This window comes from Notolepis coatsorum (assembly GCF_963971535.1).
Source record: "Notolepis coatsorum genome assembly, chromosome: 2".
In the NCBI taxonomy this organism is placed as follows: domain Eukaryota; kingdom Metazoa; phylum Chordata; class Actinopteri; order Aulopiformes; family Paralepididae; genus Notolepis; species Notolepis coatsorum.
The window spans coordinates 210,793,665-210,817,933 of NC_140166.1; the positions used below are offsets into that span (position 1 = coordinate 210,793,665).

General features: G+C 45.9%; 1 protein-coding gene across 1 annotated transcript in view; it reads left to right on the plus strand.

Annotated features, from left to right (window-relative positions):
- The window catches only part of eipr1 (EARP complex and GARP complex interacting protein 1), a 110,382-nt gene that overhangs the window by 76,288 nt on the left and 9,825 nt on the right, over positions 1-24,269 (plus strand). The window contains exon 4 of the mRNA XM_084307999.1: positions 12,467-12,634. Within this exon, the coding sequence (XP_084164125.1) occupies positions 12,467-12,634 (168 nt within the window). The remainder of the gene's footprint in view (positions 1-12,466; positions 12,635-24,269) is intronic.

The following is a 24,269-nucleotide window of genomic DNA, read 5'->3' on the forward strand; positions in this document are numbered from 1 at the left end:
CAAAGAAATATATAATATTGCGACAGTATGGGGTTAGTCTTTTCATATTTATTTCTTTGCTCTTGACTCATCTACGGTGTAAGATGATGGGTTTGACATCAGTGGAGGAAGATCAAAGAAGACATTTGAAAATGTGGGGAAATGATGTACTGTATGTGTGATTGGAGTGCGCCCCGTGTTCTTAAGGGCTTAATTTCGGGGGAAATCATTGGTGATTGCGTTCACATTGATTCTACAGACATCCTTGGATTTAAATAATTATTATAATTATAATAATAATAATAATAATAATAATAATACATACATTACAGCTGTGAATCTTCACTGGCCTCACGATTAGATTAGATTACGATTCAGCTGTCCACGATTTGATTCGATTCGATTCTACGATGGATCTCGATGCAGCTCATTAATATATAACATCCTCAATTTTATAATCGATATTACTGCACATGGCTACTTTTTCATCAATTAATACAAGTCAGTCAGATACATTTATTTTTATTTAGAAAGTTCTTAAATCAGAATAAAAGTCAAAATAAATGACCCAGCTGTTGTATTGAAAAAACGGTTCAATACTATTTTTTGTATTAGTATCAGTATTAGTATCAATACTTTTAGAATAGCCTGATGCTGTATTTTCTATGAGTTGAGTGGATGCATGACCAGAACACTAGCTTTAATAATACAATAATAATAATAATAATATATTTGATTTGTAGGGCGCTTTATAGTTGTGGAGCAAATCCCAAAGCACTACATTGTAAAATAACATAAAAGCTCGCAAGAGAGTTATTTTATTTTAATTTGTTTAATTATCATAATGTTCTGTCACTGCATCAATGCTGAATCGTCCACGTCCGCAGCTTAGACTCGAGACATGTCCACACCCCTAACATACATACTGTACGAGAATATTTGTATCATTAACAATTACGTTTTACATTAAGATTCAGCAAGGCATGTGATGTCCTAAAATTACTAAAAGCACTACACAAATACAAATGGCAGTGAATGAATAAATAAATAAATAAATAAGCACTAAACTAAATCATGTGCATATAGCTATAGTGGAATATAATGGACACATCTACATTCTGCTCTCCCATTCCTTTCACATCCCATTCCTTTCATGTAGGCAATATATTTGCCATTTTGTATTAATAGTCCATATACCGTCTTGTTCTTTATTGTTATTTCTTTATAGTTGGTTTTATTCATTTTTTTTTACCTTGCTTAGTGTGCACATTGTAAGAGCCAGTGGAGAAACATTCCACTACTCATCTTACTGGAATGATGTTGCATGTTACAAATAAACCCTTGAACGTGCACGTGGACTTGAACATCAATCATGTAAATTGAACCATGCCATCCAATAATCAGTGATCAATTGCGCTATTTAAAAGGACCATGCACCTTAGGCAGACACACACAATATGGCATATCTACTGCTGCTGGAAGATATCGCTGATCATTTGCAGATAATGATGAGAACCTAGTGGGATGCTTCAGGCTACCAAGACCTGCTGTCCTAATGGAGCTGTGAAATACCCTGGAGCCAGAACTGAGGAGCCGGACCAGACGCTCAAACCCAGTGCCACCACACGTCCAGGTACTGTCCACCTTGGGCTTTTTAGCCTCTGGGACATTCCAGGGGGAGCTAGGAGACAGGGTGGGCATATCACAGCCATCGATCAGCCGCAGCCTCCAGCGAGTCGTGGATGGAATCATAGAACTGGCCACACAACCAATTCCCATAATACTGAACAACAACAGATCCCAGTGAAGAGAAGATTCCATGCCACTGCTGGTCTGGCCAACACCATCTGTGCAATGGACTGCACGCATGTGCGCATCAAGGCACCCTCCCCAGATGCGTTTCCATATCTCAACAGAAAGCATACCACTCCAACAATGTTCAAATAATCTGCGACGCCCAGAACCACCTGCTCAACGTGGTCTCTCGCTTCCCAGGAGGGGTGCATGACTCCTACAGCTCTCTGGACCACCAGTTCTCTGGACCACCATCTCTCTGGACCACCAGCTCTCTGGACCACCATCTCTCTGGACCACCATCTCTCTGGACCACCAGCTCTCTGGACTAGTAGCTCTCTGGACCACCAACTCTCTGGACCACCAGCTCTCTGGACTAGTAGCTCTCTGGACCACCAACTCTCTGGACCACCAGCTCTCTGGACTAGTAGCTCTCTGGACCACTAGCTCTCTGGACCACCAGCTTTCTGGACCACCAGCTCTCTGGACCACCAGCTCTCTGGACCACCAGTTCTCTGGACCACCAGCTCTCTGGACCACCAGTTCTCTGGACCACCAGCTCTCTGGACCACCAACTCTCTGGACCACCAGTTCTCTGGACCACCAGCTCTCTGGACCACCAGTTCTCTGGACCACCAGCTCTCTGGACCACCAGTTCTCTGGACCACCAGCTCTCTGGACCCCTAGCTCTCTGGACCACCATCTCTCTGGACCACCATCTCTCTGGACTAGTAGGTCTCTGGACCACCAGCTCTCTGGACCACCAGTTCTCTGGACCACCAGCTCTCTGGACCCCTAGCTCTCTGGACCACCATCTCTCTGGACCACCATCTCTCTGGACTAGTAGGTCTCTGGACCACCAGCTCTCTGGACCACCAGCTCTCTGGACCACTAGCTCTCTGGACCACCAGCTCTCTGGACCACCAGCTCTCTGGACCACCATCTCTCTGGACTAGTAGGTCTCTGGACCACCAGCTCTCTGGACTAGTAGGTCTCTGGACCACCAGCTCTCTGGACCACCAGCTCTCTGGACTAGTAGGTCTCTGGACCACCAGCTTTCTGGACTAGTAGGTCTCTGGACCACTAGCTCTCTGGACCACCATCTCTCTGGACCTCTGGACCACCAGCTCTCTGGACTAGGTCTCATGCATGTTAATGCTATGCTCTTTGACTTGTATGCAAGGCTTCCTGCTTCCTGCTTCCAGTCCTCTCTCCATCCCTCTCTCTCTCTCTCTCTTTAGTTGTTGATCAGTGATGAAATCATTACTCTTTTCCATTTCTCTTTCTCCTTTTTTGTTTTTTTCTTCCTGCCTCCCTGCAGTAGTTGTCATAGAAACAGAGAACTCTGTGTGTGTGTGTGTGTGTGTGTGTGTGTGTCTGTACGTGCCCATGTGTGTGTGTGTGTCTGTACGTGCCCATGTGTGTGTGTGTGTGTGTGTGTGTCTGTACATGCCTGTGTGTGTGTGTGTGTGTCTACGTGCCCGTGTGTGTGTGTGTGTGTGTGTGTGTGTGTGTGTGTGTGTGTGTGTGTGTGTGTGTGTGTGTGTGTGTGTGTGTGTGTGTGTGTGTGTGTGTGTGTGTGTGTGTGTGTCTGTACACACGCATGTTTGTGTGTGTGAGACTGTGTGTGTACGTGCGTGTAAGTGTGTGTGTTCTCGTCGATCCCCACAGCAGAGTGATTTATCACCCAGACTGAACCGGGAGGGGGGGGGGGGGGGGGGGGGGGGGGGGGGGGTGTGTGTGTGTGTGTGTGTGTGTCTAGCTGTGCATCATTCTACACATATACCTTCCTACCAGCATGGCCTATATCTATATCATACCCTTATGTTTAGTTACATTTGACACCAACACCTGTGTTTCCCCTGTTAGTTGTGTACGTGTGTCTATCTGCACCTAACACCCCTCCCCCTGCCCTCAATGGCTGGATGACTTTAGATTTTGTGTGTGTTTGCTGTGTGCAAGTCCCAGGCTTCTCCACTATTTCCTAGATAATGGTGTGTATGTGAGAGAGCAAGAGAGTGTGTGTGTATGTGAGATGATGAGCAAGCGTCGTGTGTGTGACATTATGTTTGTGTATGTGACATGTTTGCATGTGACATTATGTTTGTGTATGTGACATTATGTTTGTCTATGTGACATTATGTTTGTGTATATGACATTATGTTTGTCTATGTGACATTATGTTTGTGTATGTGACATTATGTTTGTGTATGTGTCATTATGTTTGTGTATGTGACATTATGTTTGTGTATGTGACATTATGTGTGTGTATGTGACATTATCTTTGTGTATGTGACATTATGTTTGTGTATGTGACATTATGTTTGTGTATGTGACATTATGTTTGTGTATGTGACATTATCTTTGTGTATGTGACATTAGTTCAAGTTTCAAGTTCAAGTTTCTTTAATAGTTGTCATACAGAAGTACAGAATACTTTTGTACAAAATGCTTCTTACTGTTGCGCTCCAGAGACTGTGCATGACAAGATGAGTATGAAATAAAAACATAGTAAAAATTAGAAGAAAAAAAAAAGAGGTCACAGTGTTCAGTTTAGACATATGTACAATGTTCGTAGACGTAGTTACCATACAATATACAATACTGTGCAGTGTACTAATATACAATACTATATAGTGCAAGGCATAAATGGACGAGGTGCAGTTTAGGTACAATTCACAGTAGGTGTACGAGTTGTAGTGCAAATCCTTTATCAATAAATATAAAGTGTAAGTGTGTTTGTGTGATCTAAAGTGTGGAGAGTGGGTGCTGCAGTGTGTTGTTTGCTTGAGTGAGTGTGTGTGTGCGTGTGGGTGTGTGTGCTGTGTGCATTTGATGGTTGTTGCATAGTGATTATTGTTCGTTTAGCGATTATTGTTCGTTTAGCAGCCTGATGGCCTGGGGATAGAAGCTCCTTCTGAGTCTTTCTGTGCTCGCCATAAGACTCCGGTATCGCTTGCCTGACGGCAGCAGTTCAAAGAGGCAGTTGTTCGGGTGGCTCGAGTCCTTAATAATTCTCTTAGCCTTCCCCTTGCACCGCTTGTTGTAAATGTTCTGGAGGGTGGGAAGCCCCCCTCTAATTGTGCGTTCGGCTGAACGTGTCACTCTTTGTAGTCTGCTACGGTCTTGTGCAGTGCTATTCCCAAACCAGGAGGTGATGTTGCCGGTCAGGATGCTCTCTATTGTACATGAGTAGAAGTTCCTAAGGATCTTCTGACTGACTTGGAACTTCCTTAGGCGCCTGAGGAAGTAGAGGCGTTGTCGTGCCTTCTTCACAACACTGTCAATGTGTGTGGTCCATGTCAAGTCCTCGGATATGTGGGCTCCGAGGTACTTGAAACACACACATGTGTTTCCCCTGTTAGTTGTGTACGTGTGTCTATCTGCACCTAACACCCCTCCCCCTGCCCTCAATGGCTGGATGACTTTAGATTTTGTGTGTGTTTGCTGTGTGCAAGTCCCAGGCTTCTCCACTATTTCCTAGATAATGGTGTGTATGTGAGAGAGCAAGAGAGTGTGTGTGTATGTGACATTATGTTTGTGTATGTGACATGTTTGTGTATGTGACATTATGTGTGTGTATGTGACATTATGTTTGTCTATGTGACATTATGTTTGTGTATGACACATTATGTTTGTGTATGTGACATTATGTTTGTCTATGTGACATTATGTTTGTGTATGTGACATGTTTGTGTATGTGACATTATGTGTGTGTATGTGACATTATCTTTGTGTATGTGACATTATGTTTGTGTACTGTATGTGACATTATCTTTGTGTATGTGACATTATCTTTGTGTATGTGACATTATGTTTGTGTACTGTATGTGACATTATCTTTGTGTATGTGACATTATGTTTGTGTATGTGACATTATGTTTGTGTATGTGACATTATGTTTGTGTATGTGACATTATGTTTGTGTATGTGACATTATGTTTGTGTATGTGACATTATGTTTGTGTGTATGTGACATTATGTGTGTGTATGTGACATTATGTTTGTGTATGTGACATTATGTTTGTGTGCATGTGACATTATGTGTGTGTATGTGACATTATGTTTGTGTATGTGACATTATGTTTGTGTGTATGTGACATTATGTTTGTGTGCATGTGACATTATGTGTGTGTATGTGACATTATGTTTGTGTATGTGACATTATGTTTGTGTGTATGTGACATTATGTTTGTGTATGTGACATTATGTTTGTGTGTATGTGACATTATGTTTGTGTGTATGTGACATTATGTTTGTGTATGTGACATTATGTTTGTGTATGTGACATTATGTGTGTATGTGACATTATGTGTGTGTATGTGACATGTTTGTGTATGTGACATTATGTTTGTGTATGTGACATTATGTTTGTGTATGTGACATTATGTTTGTGTATGTGACATGTTTGTGTATGTGTCATTATGTTTGTGTGTGTGACATTATGTTTGTGTATGTGACATTATGTTTGTGTGTGTGACATTATGTTTGTGTATGTGACATTATGTTTGTGTGTATGTGACATTATGTGTGTGTATGTGACATTATGTTTGTGTATGTGATATTATGTTGTGTATGTGACATTATGTGTGTGTATGTGACATTATGTTTGTGTATGTGATATTATGTTGTGTATGTGACATTATGTGTGTGTATGTGACATTATGTTTGTGTATGTGACATTATCTTTGTGTATGTGACATTATGTTTGTGTATGTGACATTATGTGTGTGTATGTGACATGTTTGTGTATGTGACATTATGTTTGTGTATGTGACATTATGTGTGTATGTGACATTATGTTTGTGTATGTGACATGTTTGTGTATGTGTCATTATGTTTGTGTATGTGACATTATGTTTGTGTATGTGACATTATGTTTGTGTATGTGACATTATGTTTGTGTATGTGACATTATGTGTGTATGTGACATTATGTTTGTGTATGTGACATTATGTTTGTGTGTGACAATGTTTGTGTATGTGACATTATGTGTGTATGTGACATTATGTTTGTGTATGTGACATGTTTGTGTATGTGTCATTATGTTTGTGTGTGTGACATTATGTTTGTGTATGTGACATTATGTGTGTGTGTATGTGACATTATGTGTGTGTGTATGTGACATTATGTTTGTGTGTATGTGACATTATGTGTGTGTGTATGTGACATTATGTTTGTGTGTATGTGACATTATGTTTGTGTATGTGACATTACCTAGTAGTCACCAGGAGGTGATTATGTTGCATGTCATATGTCGTTTGCAGTATGTTGTGTGTAGTATGTTGTGGGTAGTGTGTGGTGTGTGCGTAGTATGCTGTGTGTAGTATGTTGTCAGTCAAGTCCCTCAAACACACAGCATGGTCCAGTGACAGCAACAACACACACACACACACACACACACCCCCCACCCCACCACCTCCAATGTACAGTTACCTGAATAATTTCAGGTAATTAACATTACATATCTCTTGTCGTGGAATTAACACAACATTATGCATACTTTTTACAATAAAACAAATCAGAATGTGTTCTTACTTGCCTGCCTAGGTAAATAAAGGTTAAATACATTTTTAAAAAAAAGAAAATATTTGAATACCGATAATTTCCGATATCACATATTAATGACAATATCGGCAGGCCGATAACATCGGACATCCCTAAATCACACACACACACACACACACTGAAATGGAGGTCTAGGGCCTCCACAGATGCGCTTGATAGAGCTGGCGGACACTATGGCGTTGTGACGGAGGCGATGCTTCAGTTTAACCTCTTAAAGATCGGATGGCCCGAATACGGCCCGTCACCCACTCGCTCGCACGTCGCGGCACTTTGCCCTCGTCTGTCGGCTCCGGGCTGCGCTTTCGGTGATCAAACAATACATTGTTGCAAAGTTGAATTTGCCGCATTTCGATCGTCACCCCACTCAACCTATTGCGTGATTCCATTCTCGAGTTACAAGACGAAACATCCGGCGAGTGTCAAGTAAAAAAAAAACTTTACTTCAGTGTGTTCAAACCTCTGTTACTCTATTCCATTAGCACTCAAAGGGATTTCCCTTTATTGTGTAATACATTTCAGAATGTTACCTTTCAAAAGAGACCAGACTCATACATGTGCTATAAGTATAAAGTATAATAAATCGCAAATTACTTTCGTTTCTTCAACTACCTCCCTTATTTTAATGAGATTTCTAATTGGCATGTTAATTGCCTAATGAGATCAGTGGGCGTCTAGCTGGCTGGCTGCTAGTGGGGACCAGCAGGACCAGCGCTCAGCAGGGGGCGTTCCACACTGATGAGGCTGGCCTGGAGAGGAGAGAGAGAGAGGGAGAGGAGGGTATAGCAGAGAGGAGAGAGAGAGGAGGAAGAGGAGGCTATAGCAGAGAGGAGAGGAGAGAGAGAGGGAGGAAGAGGAGGCTATAGCAGAGAGGAGAGAGAGGGAGGGAGGAAGAGGAGGCTATAGCAGAGAGGAGAGAGAGAGGAGGAATAGGAGGCTATAGCAGAGAGGAGAGAGAGGGAGGGAGGAAGAGGAGGCTATAGCAGAGAGGAGAGAGAGGGAGGGAGGAAGAGGAGGCTATAGCAGAGAGGAGAGAGAGGGAGGGAGGAAGAGGAGGCTATAGCAGAGAGGAGAGGAGAGAGAGAGGGAGGAAGAGGAGGCTATAGCAGAGAGGAGAGAGAGGGAGGGAGGAAGAGGAGGCTATAGCAGAGAGGAGAGGAGAGAGAGAGGGAGGAAGAGGAGGCTATAGCAGAGAGGAGAGAGAGGGAGGATGAAGAAGAGGAGGCTATAGCAGATAGGAGAGGATGGTAGAGCAGAGGAGGAGAGGAGGGTATAGTAGAGGAGAGGATAGAGAGGATGAAGAGGAAGAGGAGGGTATAGCAGAGAGGAAGGATGAGGAGGGTAGAGCAGAGAGGAGAGAGGAAGGAAGAGGAGGGTAGAGGAAGGAAGAGGAGGGTAGAGGAGAGGAGAGAGGAAGGAAGAGGAGGGTAGAGGAAGGAAGAGGAGGGTAGAGGAGAGGAGAGAGGGTGGAAGAGGAAGGGGAGGCTATAGCAGATAGGAGAGGGATGGATGAAAACAAAAAAATCCATCACAACCTTCAAAAAATCACTGAAAGAGGAACTGCTCAAATCATATCTCTAAATAGAATCCATACTTAGGTATATTAATTGTCTGTATTTATGTATCTATGTTGTATGTTTGTTACTAGGTAGGTGTGTAATCCTACCCACGTTGTATGTTTTTGTTTGTTTATATTTGTGATCAGGCTCCCTCCAAAAGCTTTAAATAGTGGGAGGCCCACAATCTCGACGATGATGTTTTCACATGAAGATGTGAAGTGTGTGTGTGTGTGTGTGTGTGTGTGTGTGTGTGTGTGTGTGTGTGTGTGTGTGTGTGTGTGTGTGTGTGTGTGTGTGTGTGTGTGTGTGTGTGTGTGTGTGTGTGTGTGTGTGTGTGTGTGTGTGTGTGTGTGTGTGTGTGTGTGTGTGTGTGTGTGTGTGTGAATAAATGCATTCATTCATTCATTCAGAGGATGGGAGAAGAGGAGGGGGGTATAGCTGAGAGGAGAGGAAAGGGGGATGTGTTGATTATTTGCTTTTGAGATTTTATGACTAGGCTTTAAAGGGGCACTTCACCAAAAAAACAATGCTGATTTATTTTGCACACAATTTTACACACATCCAAAAACTTGATTTGCAAGTTCATTTAGTTTGACAATTATTGAGAGTAAATGAGTTTGAATGGCCACCGGTAATGTCATCAGGGACATTGATTCCTTGTGTTGTGTTATTTACAGCACTCTCACTCCAGTCTCTCACTCCAGAGTTGAAGGGTCACAGGGGAGGAGATATAGGAGAGTGGTAGGTGTGTGTACAGCGGTGATTTTCTGAATGGATAAAGTAGGAAGTAATTGAAGGACCTGTCGCGCGCGTTATTGTATCGCCTCTTCCTTCGACTTCCCACATTGGTGACCCTGACGTGACCTGGCTGAATGAACTTGGGCTGATTGTGAACCCGGCCAAGTGTCAGTTCGGCCGGCCAGACATAGACTTCCTGAGCCATCACATCTCTTCACAGGGAGCTGTGCCTCTGCCCGCCAAGGTGGAGGCGATCACTGCCTTCCCACGTCCTCGCACCATCAAGCCCCTACAGGAGTTCCTCGGTATGGTAAATTTTTATAACCGATTCATACCAGGAGCGGCTCTCTTGATGCACCCCCTGTACGGGGCACTAAGGGGCAAGAAGGACAATCAGGAGGTGGACTGGTCCCCTGAGAGGGTCCAGGCATTTGATAGTGCTAAGGCTGCTCTCGCTAACGCTACTATGCTGGCACACCCATACCCGGCCGCTCCAATAGCCCTCACGACCGATGCCTCGGACTATGCTGTTGGGGCGGTGTGTGATCAGTGGGTGGCCGGCGCCTGGCAGCCTCTGGCCTTTTTCAGCAGGACACTGCGGGACAACGAGAGGAAATACAGCACGTTTGACAGGGAGCTGCTGGCCCTTTTCCTTGCCACACGTAATTTTAGGTTCCTGTTGGAGGGCCGGGAGTTCACCGCTTTCGTGGACCACAAGCCTCTGACCTTTGCCATGGCTAAGACCACGGAACCATGGTCGGCACGGCAGCAGCGCCAACTGTCCGCCATTTCGGAATTCACCGCGGACCTGCAGCATGTGGCGGGCAAGGACAACCTGGTGGCTGACTGCCTCTCCAGAGTGCGGGTCAACACTGTGCACCTGGGTGTGGACTACGCAGCCATGGCAGTTGACCAGTGCACGGACATGGACATCCAGGCATTCAGGACGGCCACGACAGGACTGAGACTGGAGGATGTGGTGTTCCAGGACAGTAAGGCCACGCTCCTCTGCGATGTCTCCACCGGCCGACCTCGCCCGATGGTCCCCGCTGGCTGGCGCCGCCGCATTTACGATGCTATACATGCTTTGTCGCACCCGGGGGTGAAGGCATCAGTTAAGCTGGTGGGGGCTAGGTTCGTCTGGCCGGGCCTCAGGAAGGACGTCAAGGGGTGGGCAGCCTCTTGTGTAGCGTGCCAGCGCGCCAAGGTGCATCGGCACACTAAGGCCCCGCTGGGGCCATTTCTCATCCCGGAGAGACGTTTTGATCACGTCAACGTGGACCTGGTGGGCCCGCTGCCCCCCTCCCAGGGGTTCACTCACCTACTGACCATGGTGGACAGGACCACCAGGTGGCCGGAGGCCGTGCCCCTGTCATCCACTACATCGGCGGACGTGGCTCGGGCGTTCATCTCCACCTGGGTGGCCCGTTTCGGTACCCCTGCGTATCTAACTTCGGACGGAGGGCCCCAGTTCACGTCAGAGCTGTGGAGCGCTGTGGCGGAGAGTTTGGGGGTGAAACTCCACCGCACCGTGGCATACAACCCGCAGGCAAATGGTCTCGGTGAGCGTTTCCACCGCACTATGAAGGCTGCTCTCCGGGCGGCTCTTACGGACAGTAATTGGGTCGACCGTTTGCCGTGGGTCATGCTAGGCCTGCGCTCGGCCCCAAAGGAGGATCTGCAGTCATCTTCGGCTGAGCTCGTGTTGGGTCAGCCGCTGAGAGTCCCTGGGGAGTTCCTCCCAGGTGCCACAGCCCCCTGGTCAGCTGCGACTCATCGCTTGGCCATCCGAGACGCCGCCAACACTTTCGCTCCCGTGCCTGCACATCACTGTTTTCCCCTGTCCTACATCCCCAAGGACTTGATGTCAGCCCCATACGTGTTCATCCGCCGCGATGCCCACCGTTCTCCACTCCAGGCTCCGTACGATGGGCCCTTCCGGGTCCTGGAAGCGGGGCCCAAGAGCTTTATGGTGGACAGAGGGGGGCTTCAGGAGCGGATATCGGTGGACCGTTTGAAGCCTGCTCACGTGGCCCCGGACGGGCCGGTGGAGCTGGCTCAGCCCCGAAGGCGTGTCTACCTCTGCCCCGGCAGCCCCGGACTCTCCGGACGGCCGCCGGCTCGTGCCCTTCCCCCTTCCCCCCTGACTGTTAAGTGCAGTCATTATGGTCGGGTCGTCAGGCCTCCTACGAGGGGCTGAGTACTTTGGGGGGTTTTGTATGGGTTGGGATTGCAGGGTATATCTACTGTTCGGGGGGGGCCTGTGTGGTGTCACATTGAGGGAGTCTCTCACTCCATAGTTGAAGGGTCACAGGGGAGGAGATATAGGAGAGTGGTAGGTGTGTGTACAGCGGTGATTTTCTGAATGAATAAAGTAGGAAGTAACTGAAGGACCTGTCACACGCGTTATTGTATCGCCTCTTCCTTCGACTTCCCACAGCACCATGAAATGATGAAATAATGAAAAAATAGCAGTACTTTGCATCCAAGGATTCAGTGTTCCTGAGACTAAATGAGGAAAGAAAACATAAATATAAAACCAGATCTCTCACTCTCTGTTGACTCATAACATAACAACACAGCTTTGATTCCCAGAGTTAAGTGTAGAGAGATAATCTACTTTCTCATTTTGTTCTTACCATGCTCCTGTCATTTCTCCCTCCTTCTCTACCTCCTTCTCTCGTCCTCTTTTCATCCCTCCCTCCCACTTACCCCCCCCCCTCCTCCCTCTGTCTCCCTCTCTGTCTCCGCCCTCCTCTCTCTCCCTCTCTCTCTCTCTCTCTCTCTCTCTCTCTCTCTCTCTCTCTCTCTCTTTATGTCTCTCTCTCCAGGCAGATCTACTGCATAGAGAATGCTCATGGGCAGCTTGTACGAGACCTGGACTTCAACCCCAACCGCCAGTACTACCTGTCCAGCTGCGGGGACGACTGCAAGGTCAAGTTCTGGGACGTCCGCAACACTCAGGAGCCTGTGAAGGTCCTGGAGGAGCACTCTCACTGGTAGGGGGGGGGGGGGGGGGGTCATTATTAGTGATGCACGATATATCGGCCGCCGATATGGCAGTTTTTTTACACATCGGTATCGGTCCGATATCAAGATTGGGCCGATATAAAAAAAAAAATTGCCTTAAATAGTTTCAAAATATCAGTAATTTCTAAAAATAAGTTACAAAAGTAAAAAGAAAATGCGTTTTGGAAAATAGCTCTTTATTTGATTATCGTAAAAAAGTGTTTTCTATACAGAGATATAGATCGGTAAATATTAAGGATGTCCAATATTATTATTTAAAAAAAATAACAATATTTGTTATATATATATCCAGTGAAATTATTAGTTACCTGAAATTATTCAGTTTTTTGGGGGCGGAAACCCTGCATATATCGGTATCGGTTGATATCGGTTGATATCGGTATCGGAAATTAAGAGTTGGACAATATCGGAATATCCGTATCGGTAAAAAAGCCAATATCGAGCATCCCTAGTAAATATCGGTATCGGCCAGAACAGCAATATTAATATTGGTTATTGGTATCGGCCACAATTTTCACATCGATGCATCACTAGTCGTTATCGATGTCAGGTGAATTTCCCATAAGATCCAATAACAAAGGGGCGGCTGGGTGGCGCAGCGGACATTGTGCCCGTCACCAACGCAAGAGACACCGGGTTCGAATCCGGCTGTCGGCGTTGCCTCCGGCTTGGGCCGGCCGTCATACTAACTCAATTGGCAGAGCCAGCGGGTGGGAAGTCGAAGGGTGGTAGTCTGGTCGTTGTGAACAGCGACTCCTACAGGTCGGTTGGGGCGCCTGCACAGCAAGGTCAGGAAAATGGCGGGGGCAGTGTGAGCCTCCTACACGTTACTCCTCGCCAAATGAGAGTCCGCGCTAGCAGGTGAAAAGATGTGACCGGTTGCCTCCACATGTATCGGAGGGGACATGTGATGTAAGGCTTCTATCCTCCCTACAACCGGCCAGTTGGGGGCATATGCGAGCAACGATCAGGACAGGGGAGGGAGAATTGGCACGAGAGGTAAATTGGAATGGGGAGAAAAATCACAGAAAAAGGAGGAGGAAAAAGTAGATAAAAAAAAAAGATCCAATAACAAAGAACATTATCATTTAGGCAGACGTCTAAAGCAAAGTGACTTGTTTTGCTGCGTGTTCTGTCACGATGGCAGCATGTATCCGCAGTGAAAAGGTTAGTGGTACGTCTCTAAATACAACTCTATAGAAATGATGATTAGCCACAATTAGTCATTACTGTGCATGTTACACTGTTTCTTTGTAAAGTACACTTATCAAATGAGCTGGAAGAACTGACCAGCAACTAAACCAGCAATCGGCTCCATTTGAAGGAACATCACCCGACTCAAGAATTCCAACGTGTAATTTCCACGGCCCAGGAAAGTTCAGTCAGTATCTATCTGTGAACATGAGCTCCTCTCCCCCACAGCCAGAGGCCAGAGAAGTCAGACTTGTGTCATCGGGTATAAAGTCCGGAGCTGCTCCGTAGACAATGAATGGGAGACTGTTTTATTTTCTTATATCCAAACAAGCTTTATTATATAGTAGGTAGTATTCTCAGACCAGTACACCAGGAAATTGGCAGAAAAGACCATAGCCGATCAACTGCACCCACTATGGTCTGAGTATGCACTCTTACCCTCAGGGCGGAGGAGGTACTGCATGTCTATAGGACTGAAACTAAAATTACCTTCTTTGTCCCACGCAGCATTCAGCTGCTTAACAAGTTTTTTTTAGCACTTGCACCATGCAGTGTCAAGCTTTTTATGATGTTCGTATTTATTATGCTCATGTCTTGTTTGTCTGTGCTCATATTGTTCATATTTGTGCCTATTAGGCTTTTTGTTGCTCTCTTTGTGCAAAGCTGATTCCCTTGAAGGGCAATAAAGGTTTCATTCATTCATGAGTCACTCACGCCAGAACTCTGTGAAGATATCGTTAATGTGGTCGTACCGCAAGAATACCACAACTGCCAAATCAACTTCAGCGCCCACCAAAATGGCTGCTGTGAAAAGGAGCACGGTAAAAGCATGTGGGGCTGTCTTAAATACTTCGAAGCTTTGTTCGATGGCCTAAGCTTCGAACATAAAAAAAATATAATTTTTTGTGTGTGTGTGTGCGTGTGCGTGTGCGTGTGTGTGTGTGTGTGTGTGTGTGTGTGTGTGCTCGTGCGCGCCATTGGGTGGGGCCGGGGGACAAATACACTGGAGGAAAGTAACCCAGCTCAGCACTGCCCAAATTATATCATCACTATTGCCTGTTTGAAGGATATCATCCTCAAACACATATACACCTACATGCCTTGTAGAATTCCACACATAAGAAAGAAAGATACTGGGATGAATAAACAAAATAGGAAATAAAATGTAGAAATGCATGCAATACATAAATAAATATGAATCTCCATATATGAAATAGAACATTTAGATAAGGTGCTACTGAGATGTTTTGGTGAGTTCTTTGTTTTTTTGTGGAAGTAGCCCTTCTTAAAAATGCAAGAACATTCACTGATAATTGGTCTGTAGTGGAGTCTACAAGGTCTACATTGCCGGACCATGTAGAATCCGGACCTTGTAGACTGACATAATTCTGTGCATAGTTTAGTCTACACAGGCCATATTTCAAATAATCAAAATCTTACTTCATTCTTGATTTGGGGGATTGGTAGTTCCCATGAAATCTGAAGTTGTTCAAACGACAACAGCGATCCACCTTGAATTAAATCACACAGTGAAACCTTGTTGGCTGCGTCACAGTCACGAAAGGGGCTACTTAATTAATTAATCCAATCCACTTTATTTATAGAGCACATTTAAAAACAACAACGTTTACCAAAGTGCTGTACAAGTCCCACAACATAAAAAATTTTAAATAAAAAATTAAATGTTCGAATTAAAATCGAAGCTCGGCCCCGAAGCTTCAATTGCCAAAAAAAGCTTTGAAGGTCAGCCTAATGTCGAGGTGTGCCAGGGCCTCGTGTGTGCTGTCTCACTGGAACAGCCGTGACGCACCTAAACGGAACAGAACCATGATTAATGTTGTTAATTACACCTGTGCTTGATATGTCTGACATGTCAAAATGGTCGCCGTGAAAAGGGCCTATAGAAAACTACGAGGGGCAACACTGTAGCTCAGTGGTTCCCAAACCTCTCCTCGAGGCACCCCAGCCGTTCCATGTATTTGTTAAATTCCACCACCAGCACACCTGATTCAACTAATAAAGGGCTTGTTAAGTTGAATCAGGTGTGCTGGTGGTGGAATTTAACAAATACATGGAACGGCTGGGGTGCTCCGAGGAGAAGATTGGGAAGCACTGCTGTAGCTGTATAATCAGAACATGACTCTGGGTCTCCATGTCATCTGTAACGTCTTTCCTAATGGGGGACATTCATACAGCAGTGTTGCCAGCTGTCAGCTTATTAGTGGTTAATGCAAAATAAGTCTCCTGCCATATTTTGCTCCCCTTCATAGATTCGCTCTTAGGTCGGGTTGTGGGGGTACTAGAGACATGACGTGATCACGTTTCTATGCACCTGAGTCTCCTGAAGACATAAAGAGTCGATCGGACCTTCCTACGCTGAGCTATATGGTAACTTTTGCGCACAATCTAAGGATGTATAGGAATAAAAATAATAATCGCATCTGGAATTTGCCTACCCAGATGGTACCAAATCGTTTGTCATCCCAAAAGAAATTTGTTTGAGCAGACCTGTCCATGGTGCTGAATCTTTCGGCCTAAGTTAGCCAGTAAAAATAATTTCAGACTTAAGTTGTATTTAATGTTTAGTTAAGAGAATAGAACCCGCATTCTCATATACTCCAGAATAAACGTTTCATTGACCATGTTTCCAGCGTCTACTCCTCATGGACCTGACGAAACGTTATAAATGAAAAGTTTATTCTGGAGCATATGAGTGCGGGTTATATTCTCTTTATTGTGATTATTACCTAACCTAACGGATCACCGGAGACGCTGGCAACTAATGCGCTTAGTTACCACCAATTCTCTAAAGACGTAAATAGCGTCACTTTAACTGCGCGTGGCAATTATCGTCGATCTTTGTGAATTGGAGTGTTTTTGCAATGAGGCTCATTTGCAGGTGTGACGGATCATATTGGTCTGCGTTGTGTTGTTGTTAAATGTTAATGTCCCGACGGGGAGTCGAACAGGGGAGCTCCCGCGCCGCGGGCGACGACACAGGCCGCTGCACTAAGAAGTGAATCCACTGCTATGTACCGTACCTATGCGTCTGTTAACCCTGTTATGAGGAAGTGAGTTTAACTTACCAGCCCGTAATGCCACAGTCACTTGTCAACACCCCTGTTTCTGTGACTGTGGATATACTCACAGGCTTCCCCGTTACACTCACCTCCCTAAACTCACGCCCCTCAGGACATCTGGGTCACTGGGCACCACTGTGACGGATCATATTGGTCTGTGTTGTGTTGATGTTAAATGTTAATGTCCCGAGGGGGAGTCGAACAGGGGAGCTCCCGCGCCGCGGGCGACGACATAGGCCGCTGCACTAAGAAGTGAATTCACTGCTATGTACCGTACCTATGCGTCTGTTAACCCTGTTATGAGGAAGTGAGTTTAACTTGCCAGCCCGTAATGCCACAGTCACTTGTCAACACCCCTGTTTCTGTGACTGTGGATATATTCACGGGCTTCCCTGTTACACAGGGAAAGGGGCACATTTTCTGCCCATATTACCTCATTTAAATACCCGCAAATAGCACTGACGCACAGAGATGCACTGATGATGGCAACGCGGTTAGCACGGTATTTCACCCTTTGCACGTGCTTTGTGAATAGCAAGGTTTGTTTTGGGGCTATTTGCAAGGGCATTGCGTCAGAAAAAGCTGCGCAATCCCTTTGTGAATTCGCCCCACAGTGTTCTTCTGTTGTTACAGCCTGCTGTAATGTAACGCACTGAGCGTTCTTCTTCTGTTGTTACAGCCTGCTGAAATGTAACACAGCATTCTTCTTCTGTTGTTACAGCCTGCTGTAATGTAACACACAGAGCGTTCTTCTTCTGTTGCTACAGCCTGCTGAAATGTAACACTGAGCGTTCTTCTTCTGTTGTTACAGCCTGCTGTAATGTAACACAGAGCGTTCTTCTTCTGTTGTTACAGCCTGCTGTAATGTAACACAGAGCGTTCTTCTTCTGTTGTTACAGCCTGCTGTAATGTAACACAGAGCGTTCTTCTTCTGTTGTTACAGCCTGCTGTAACGTAACACTGAGTGTTCTTCTTCTGTTGTTACAGCCTGCTGTAATGTAACACACAGAGCGTTCTTCTTCTGTTGTTACAGCCTGCTGTAATGTAACACAGAGCGTTCTTCTGTTGTTACAGCCTGCTGTAACGTAACACTGAGTGTTCTTCTTCTGTTGTTACAGCCTGCTGTAATGTAACACACAGAGCGTTCTTCTTCTGTTGTTACAGCCTGCTGTAATGTAACACAGAGCATTCTTCTGTTGTTACAGCCTGCTGTAATGTAACACAGAGCGTTCTTCTGTTGTTACAGCCTGCTGTAATGTAACACACAGAGCGTTCTTCTTCTGTTGTTACAGCCTGCTGTAATGTAACACAGAGCGTTTTTCTGTTGTTACAGCCTGCTGTAATGTAACACAGAGCGTTCTTCTTCTGTTGTTACAGCCTGCTGTAATGTAACACAGAGCGTTCTTCTTCTGTTACAGCCTGCTGTAATGTAACACAGAGCGTTCTTCTTCTGTTACAGCCTGCTGTAATGTAACGCAGAGCGTTCTTCTGTTGTTACAGCCTGCTGTAATGTAACACAGCGTTCTTCTTCTGTTGTTACAGCCTGCTGTAATGTAACACAGAGCGTACAGTAAATGTTTTGTAATGTAAATAGCTCCGCCATTTTTAATCTGACAGAGCCGTGTTTTTTTTCTCTAGACATAAAAAAAAAAAAAAAAAAACTAACTAACTACGTTCTATTTTATGGCAATAGCGGTCAGGTTTGTTCGACCTGTAAGATATGGTCCCGAAAATACGTAAAAAAATAAGTTCACGCCGGAAGTCAGATGATTGACAGGGGCTGGCCTGAGCTGGGAAGTGTAGTTTTATGAAATCCGAAAGCCCATCGAAAGCCGTTCTGCTCTGCTCTGCTCTGCTCTGCTCTGTTCTGCTCTGTTCTGCTCTGTTCTGCTCTGTTCTGCTCTGTTCTGCTCTGTTCTGCTCTGCTCTGCTCTGCTCTGCTCTGTTCTATGCTATACGGTACTGCAGTGCTCAGGGCAACCCTTGGAGCTGAACAGAGTGCACCATTAAGTCCAGAGTGTGTGTGTGTGTGTGTGTGTGTGTGTGTGTGTGTGTGTGTGTGTGTGTGTGTGTGTGTGTGTGTGTGTGTGTGTGTGTGTGTGTGTGTGTGTGTGTGTGTGCGTGCGTGTGCGTGTGTGCGCGTGTGTGTTTTGGTTCAAATGCGATAGTCGTGCACATAATTATGTGCATGCGAGTGTGTGTGTGTGTGTGTGTGTGTGTGTGTGTGTGCTTATTCAAGGGTGTATGTATCTGTCTGTGTTCTTCTCTTCATGTGTTTGAGGCACACTCCTCTGTGAACACACACACACGTATTTGTGTGTGTGTGTGAGAGAGAGACTACACACAGATATGTTTGTATACACGCATGCATACTGTGTGTGTGTGTGTGTGTGTGTGTAGGTGTGTGTGTGTGTGTGTGAGAGAGAGACTACACACAGATATGTTTGTATACACGCATGCATGCATAGTGTGTGTGTGTGTGTGTGTGTGTGTGTGTGTGTGTGTGTGTGTGTGTGTGTGACAGTGTGTGTGTGTGTGTGCGTGCGTGTGTGTGTGAGACTGCGTTTGTGCAGCGTGGGAGCTTATCTCTGTCTGTCACATTTGTGTTCCTCTGTGTGTGTCTGTGTTCGTGTGCCCAGCTTGTGTGTGTGCATGTGCATGTGCGTGTGTGTGTGTGTGTTTTTTTTTTCTTTTCAGCCTGGGGGCTGCCGTTGGTATTAGGGATTATTTTTTAGCAGGGAAGGATTAGGCTGTGCGGGGAGAGATGCGGCCGGGGCTGATTTTCTGTCAACAGCCCCGGTTATCCCTCTATCCCTCCCTGTGAGGAGCTGAGGTCTCTCTCTGAGCCCTGCCCCAGGCTCACTGCCAGAGAGGGAGGGAGGGAGGGAGGGAGGGGAGGGAGGGAGAGAGAGAGAGAGAGAGAGAGAGAGAGAGAGAGAGAGAGAGAGAGAGAGAGAGAGAGAGAGAGAGAGAGAGAGAGAGAGAGAGAGAGAGAGACACGCAGGGCGTGAGAAAGAGAGGGAGAACTGAAGAGAGAAAGGGGAAAGGAGGGAGAGAGATGGATAGGAGGTGGAGGGAGGATGAGAGGAAGAGAATGTGGTAGAGATAGGAGAGAACTGATAGAGAGAGAGAATGTGGTAGAGAGGGGAGAGGACTGATGGAGAGAGAGATAATGTGGTAGAGAGAGGAGAGGACTGATTGTTGACCTGTAGTTGACCTGTAGTTGACCTGTAGTTGAAGGAAAACCTAAGGAAGGATCTTGCAACCAGTTGAGGGTTTTATGTCACAATATATCCGTTCAGATCTACTATACAAGATTTTTTTTAAAGAATAGACTCCTACCACTGCAGTGCTGATGAATACATGACCTCTACCACTGCAGTGCTGATGAATACATGACCTCTACCACTGCAGTGCTGATGAATACATGACCTCTACCACTGCAGTACTGATGAATACATGACCCCTACCACTGCAGTACTGATGAATACATGACCCCTACCGCTGCAGTACTGATGAATACATGACCCCTACCACTGCAGTGCTGATGAATACATGACCCCTACCACTGCAGTACTGATGAATACATGACCCCTACCACTGCAGTGCTGATGAATACATGACCCCTACCACTGCAGTACTGATGAATACATGACCCCTACCGCTGCAGTACTGATGAATACATGACCCCTACCACTGCAGTACTGATGAATACATGACCCCTACCACTGCAGTGCTGATGAATACATGACCCCTACCACTGCAGTACTGATGAATACATGACCCCTACCACTGCAGTGCTGATGAATACATGACCCCTACCACTGCAGTACTGATGAATACATGACCCCTACCGCTGCAGTACTGATGAATACATGACCCCTACCACTGCAGTACTGATGAATACATGACCCCTACCACTGCAGTACTGATGAATACATGACCCCTACCGCTGCAGTACTGATGAATACATGACCCCTACCGCTGCAGTACTGATGAATACATGACCCCTACTACTGCAGTACTGATGAATACATGACCTCTACCACTGCTGTACTATTTAAGGTTACAAGCAGGGCGGTGGACTCCTACTACTGTAGTACTAATGCAGGTTAGATGACTTCTACCATGGCTACCACTGTAGTAATAATGGACCTCATTCACTAACAAGTGTCTTTGTAAATATCTTCTTAAGAACACAGGCCGCACACCAATCTGACCTGTCTACGACCGCTTTTCCGCATTCTTAAATCCTGTTCTCAGCTAAGAATGAATCCCAAATAAGAAACCGTTCATGAATGCCAGAATTGGCCCGAGAACTTTGTAAGTGGAGTTAACCACTTAAGGATCGGACGGCCTGAATACGGGCCGTCACGCACTCACGGGCACGTCGCGGCACTTTGCCCTCGTCTGTCGGCTCCGGGCTGCGTTTTCGCCGATCAAACAATACATTGTTGGAAAGTTGAATTTGCCGCCTCTTGATCGTCACCAAGTTCAAGTTTCTTTATTAGTTGGGCGGTCAGGTGGCGTAGCGGAGATTGCGTTTGTCACCAACACCGGAGATGCTGGGTTTGCGTGTTCGAATCCAGCTCCCGGCGTTGTCACCAGCTTGGCTGGCCGTTCACACTAATACAATTGGCAGTATTAGAGGGTGGGAAAGCTGGCGGGTGGGTCCTGGGCGTTGTGGACAACAGGCCCCTACAGTTCGGTCGGGGCGCCTGCTCAGCGAGGGTAGGATCTGGTGAGAGGTAGTGCGGCCTCCCACACGTTACACTCTCCCAGTGAGAATCTGCGCAGCCAGGCTGGCTGCCGGCTGGCTGGCTGCACATGCGTCGGAGGAAAGCATGTGACAGTATCCGGCCTCTCGGACCAGCAGTATCGGAAAGTGCGCAACAACCAGGAAGGGTGGGATGGGAGAAAAATCGGAAAAAAGGAGGGGGGAAAAGATAATAATACAAAAAAAAAAAAATCTTTATTAGTTGTCGTACAGAAGTACAGAATACTTACACCACACTCAACCTATTGCGTGATTCCATTCTCGAGTTACAACACGAAACACCCGACAAGCGTCATTTGACAAGCCGTTCGGACGAGTGACCACGTCCGGTTGTGCACAGTCCTGAACTGACCAGTCACCGCTGATGGTTAAAATGATTGACCACCGTTGTAGCCAAGGAGCGTCTGCTCCGAAAGCGATCCCAGACGGGTGCTCAGAGTGGGGGAAGGTGACACAAGAAGACGAAGAAGTATGGGATTTTTATAAACTTTGGTTTGGTTTGAAAACACATGGTGTGTTCAAACCTCTGTTACTCTATTAGGGGTGTAAAGGTACACGTATCCGTACCGAACCGTTTCAGTGTGTACCGTACCGAACGGCTGTGTAGTGTACCGAATGGTTTATTTCACAATCTAATATAATTATTTATTATTAGATTTTTTTTTTTACAAGTCGATTATTAATTTCAATATAGAATATTCGTTGACAGCCCTACAAGTACATTTAGTTACTGCACACTCTATCACCCCTGAGTGGAACATGGAAAGCCAAACTTTCCCCCACTGTACCGAACCTTGACTTCAAAACCGAGGTATGTACCGTACCGTGGTTTTTGTGTAGCTATGGAGACAATAGTATGGCTCCTTTGACAGGTACTCTTTATAGTCCAACAGGGACAAACCAGTCAATTTCTACATACTTTCTTTTGTGCGCTATTCCACGCTAAACATTGCCCCGTTTAAACGATAATCCAGTCTAGTTTTCTAGATCGTGAGATATGACGTGTTATATGCATATGCACAAATCGTTCGGGCTGCTCGCCTGAAACCTATATTATTTCCAAATCAAAGGTATATACCACATAGATGTGTCTTCACAAAGTCATCAAGGGGGGGGGGGTCGTTTTACGAAGCTGCGATCGTTAGCAAAAGCATGTTTTAGGTTCGGTAAAATACGACGCTGTGATCTATACAAAAGCATGTTTTAGGTTCAGTAAAATAGACCTTACCTTTGTCAGAAGGTACTCCAAAATGAATAATCCCAGTAGTTCCATCGCGATCGCCATTACCCATGTGCATTGGGCCTGGCTAGAATACAGAAAACAATAGGTTTCAGGCAAGCAAGTCGGCGACAGATGGCTGTGTGCTGCTCACTTTGCGGGGAAGGGGATTCCTGCAGCCCGAGGCACTGAAAGACAACTGAGAGACCCAGTTCAAAAGGTAGGCGATACTGCCACCTGTCGGGATTCGATCGTCATTGCAATTATAATGTAGGCAGCGGTGCCAGGGAGATACAGGCAGGTCCGCGCGAGTGTTTAGAATGGGAAAATCGAAAAAAGGAAAAAGGATCTAAAAACGAGATATCTCGTGTTTGGCGCTCAATGGTTGGATTTGAAACACGAGTAAGTGCGTTAGTGAATGAGGTCCAATTTTACCATGGCAACCACTGTAGTACTAATGTCACCATGGCAACCCCTGTAGTACTAATGCAGGGTCGACAGTGGCTCAGGAGGTAGAGCGGTCATCTGGTAATCTGGAGGTTTCCGGTTCAATTCCCGCTCTTCCCGGGCAGCGTGTCAAAGTGTCCTTGAGCAAGACACTTAACCCCTAACTGCTCCCGATGAGGCACGTTGCATTGTTGCCTCTGCCATCGGTGTCTGAATGTGTGAGTGAATGGGTACAAATGTGAGGAACAAATTGTAAAGCACTTGTAAATGTCTCTGTGTTTTTCATGGTGTGGAGTCTAAAGGTCTCTCTGTGTTTCTCAGGGTGTGGAGTCTAAAGGTCTCTCTGTGTTTCTCAGGGTGTGGAGTCTAAAGGTCTCTCTGTGTTTCTCAGGGTGTGGAGTCTAAAGGTCTCTCTGTGTTTCTCATGGTGTGGAGTCTAAAGGTCTCTCTGTGTTTCTCAGGGTGTGGAGTCTAAAGGTCTCTCTGTGTCTCTCAGGGTGTGGAGTCTAAAGGTCTCTCTGTGTTTCTCAGGGTGTGGAGTCTAAAGGTCTCTCTGTGTTTCTCAGGGTGTGGAGTCTAAAGGTCTCTCTGTGTGTTTCTCAGGGTGTGGAGTCTAAAGGTCTCTCTGTGTCTCTCAGGGTGTGGAGTCTAAAGGTCTCTCTGTGTTTCTCAGGGTGTGGAGTCTAAAGGTCTCTCTGTGTTTCTCAGGGTGTGGAGTCTAAAGGTCTCTCTGTGTGTTTCTCAGGGTGTGGAGTCTAAAGGTCTCTGTGTCTCTCAGGGTGTGGAGTCTAAAGGTCTCTCTGTGTCTCTCAGGGTGTGGAGTCTAAAGGTCTCTCTGTGTTTCTCAGGGTGTGGAGTATAAAGGTCTCTCTGTGTCTCAGGGTTTG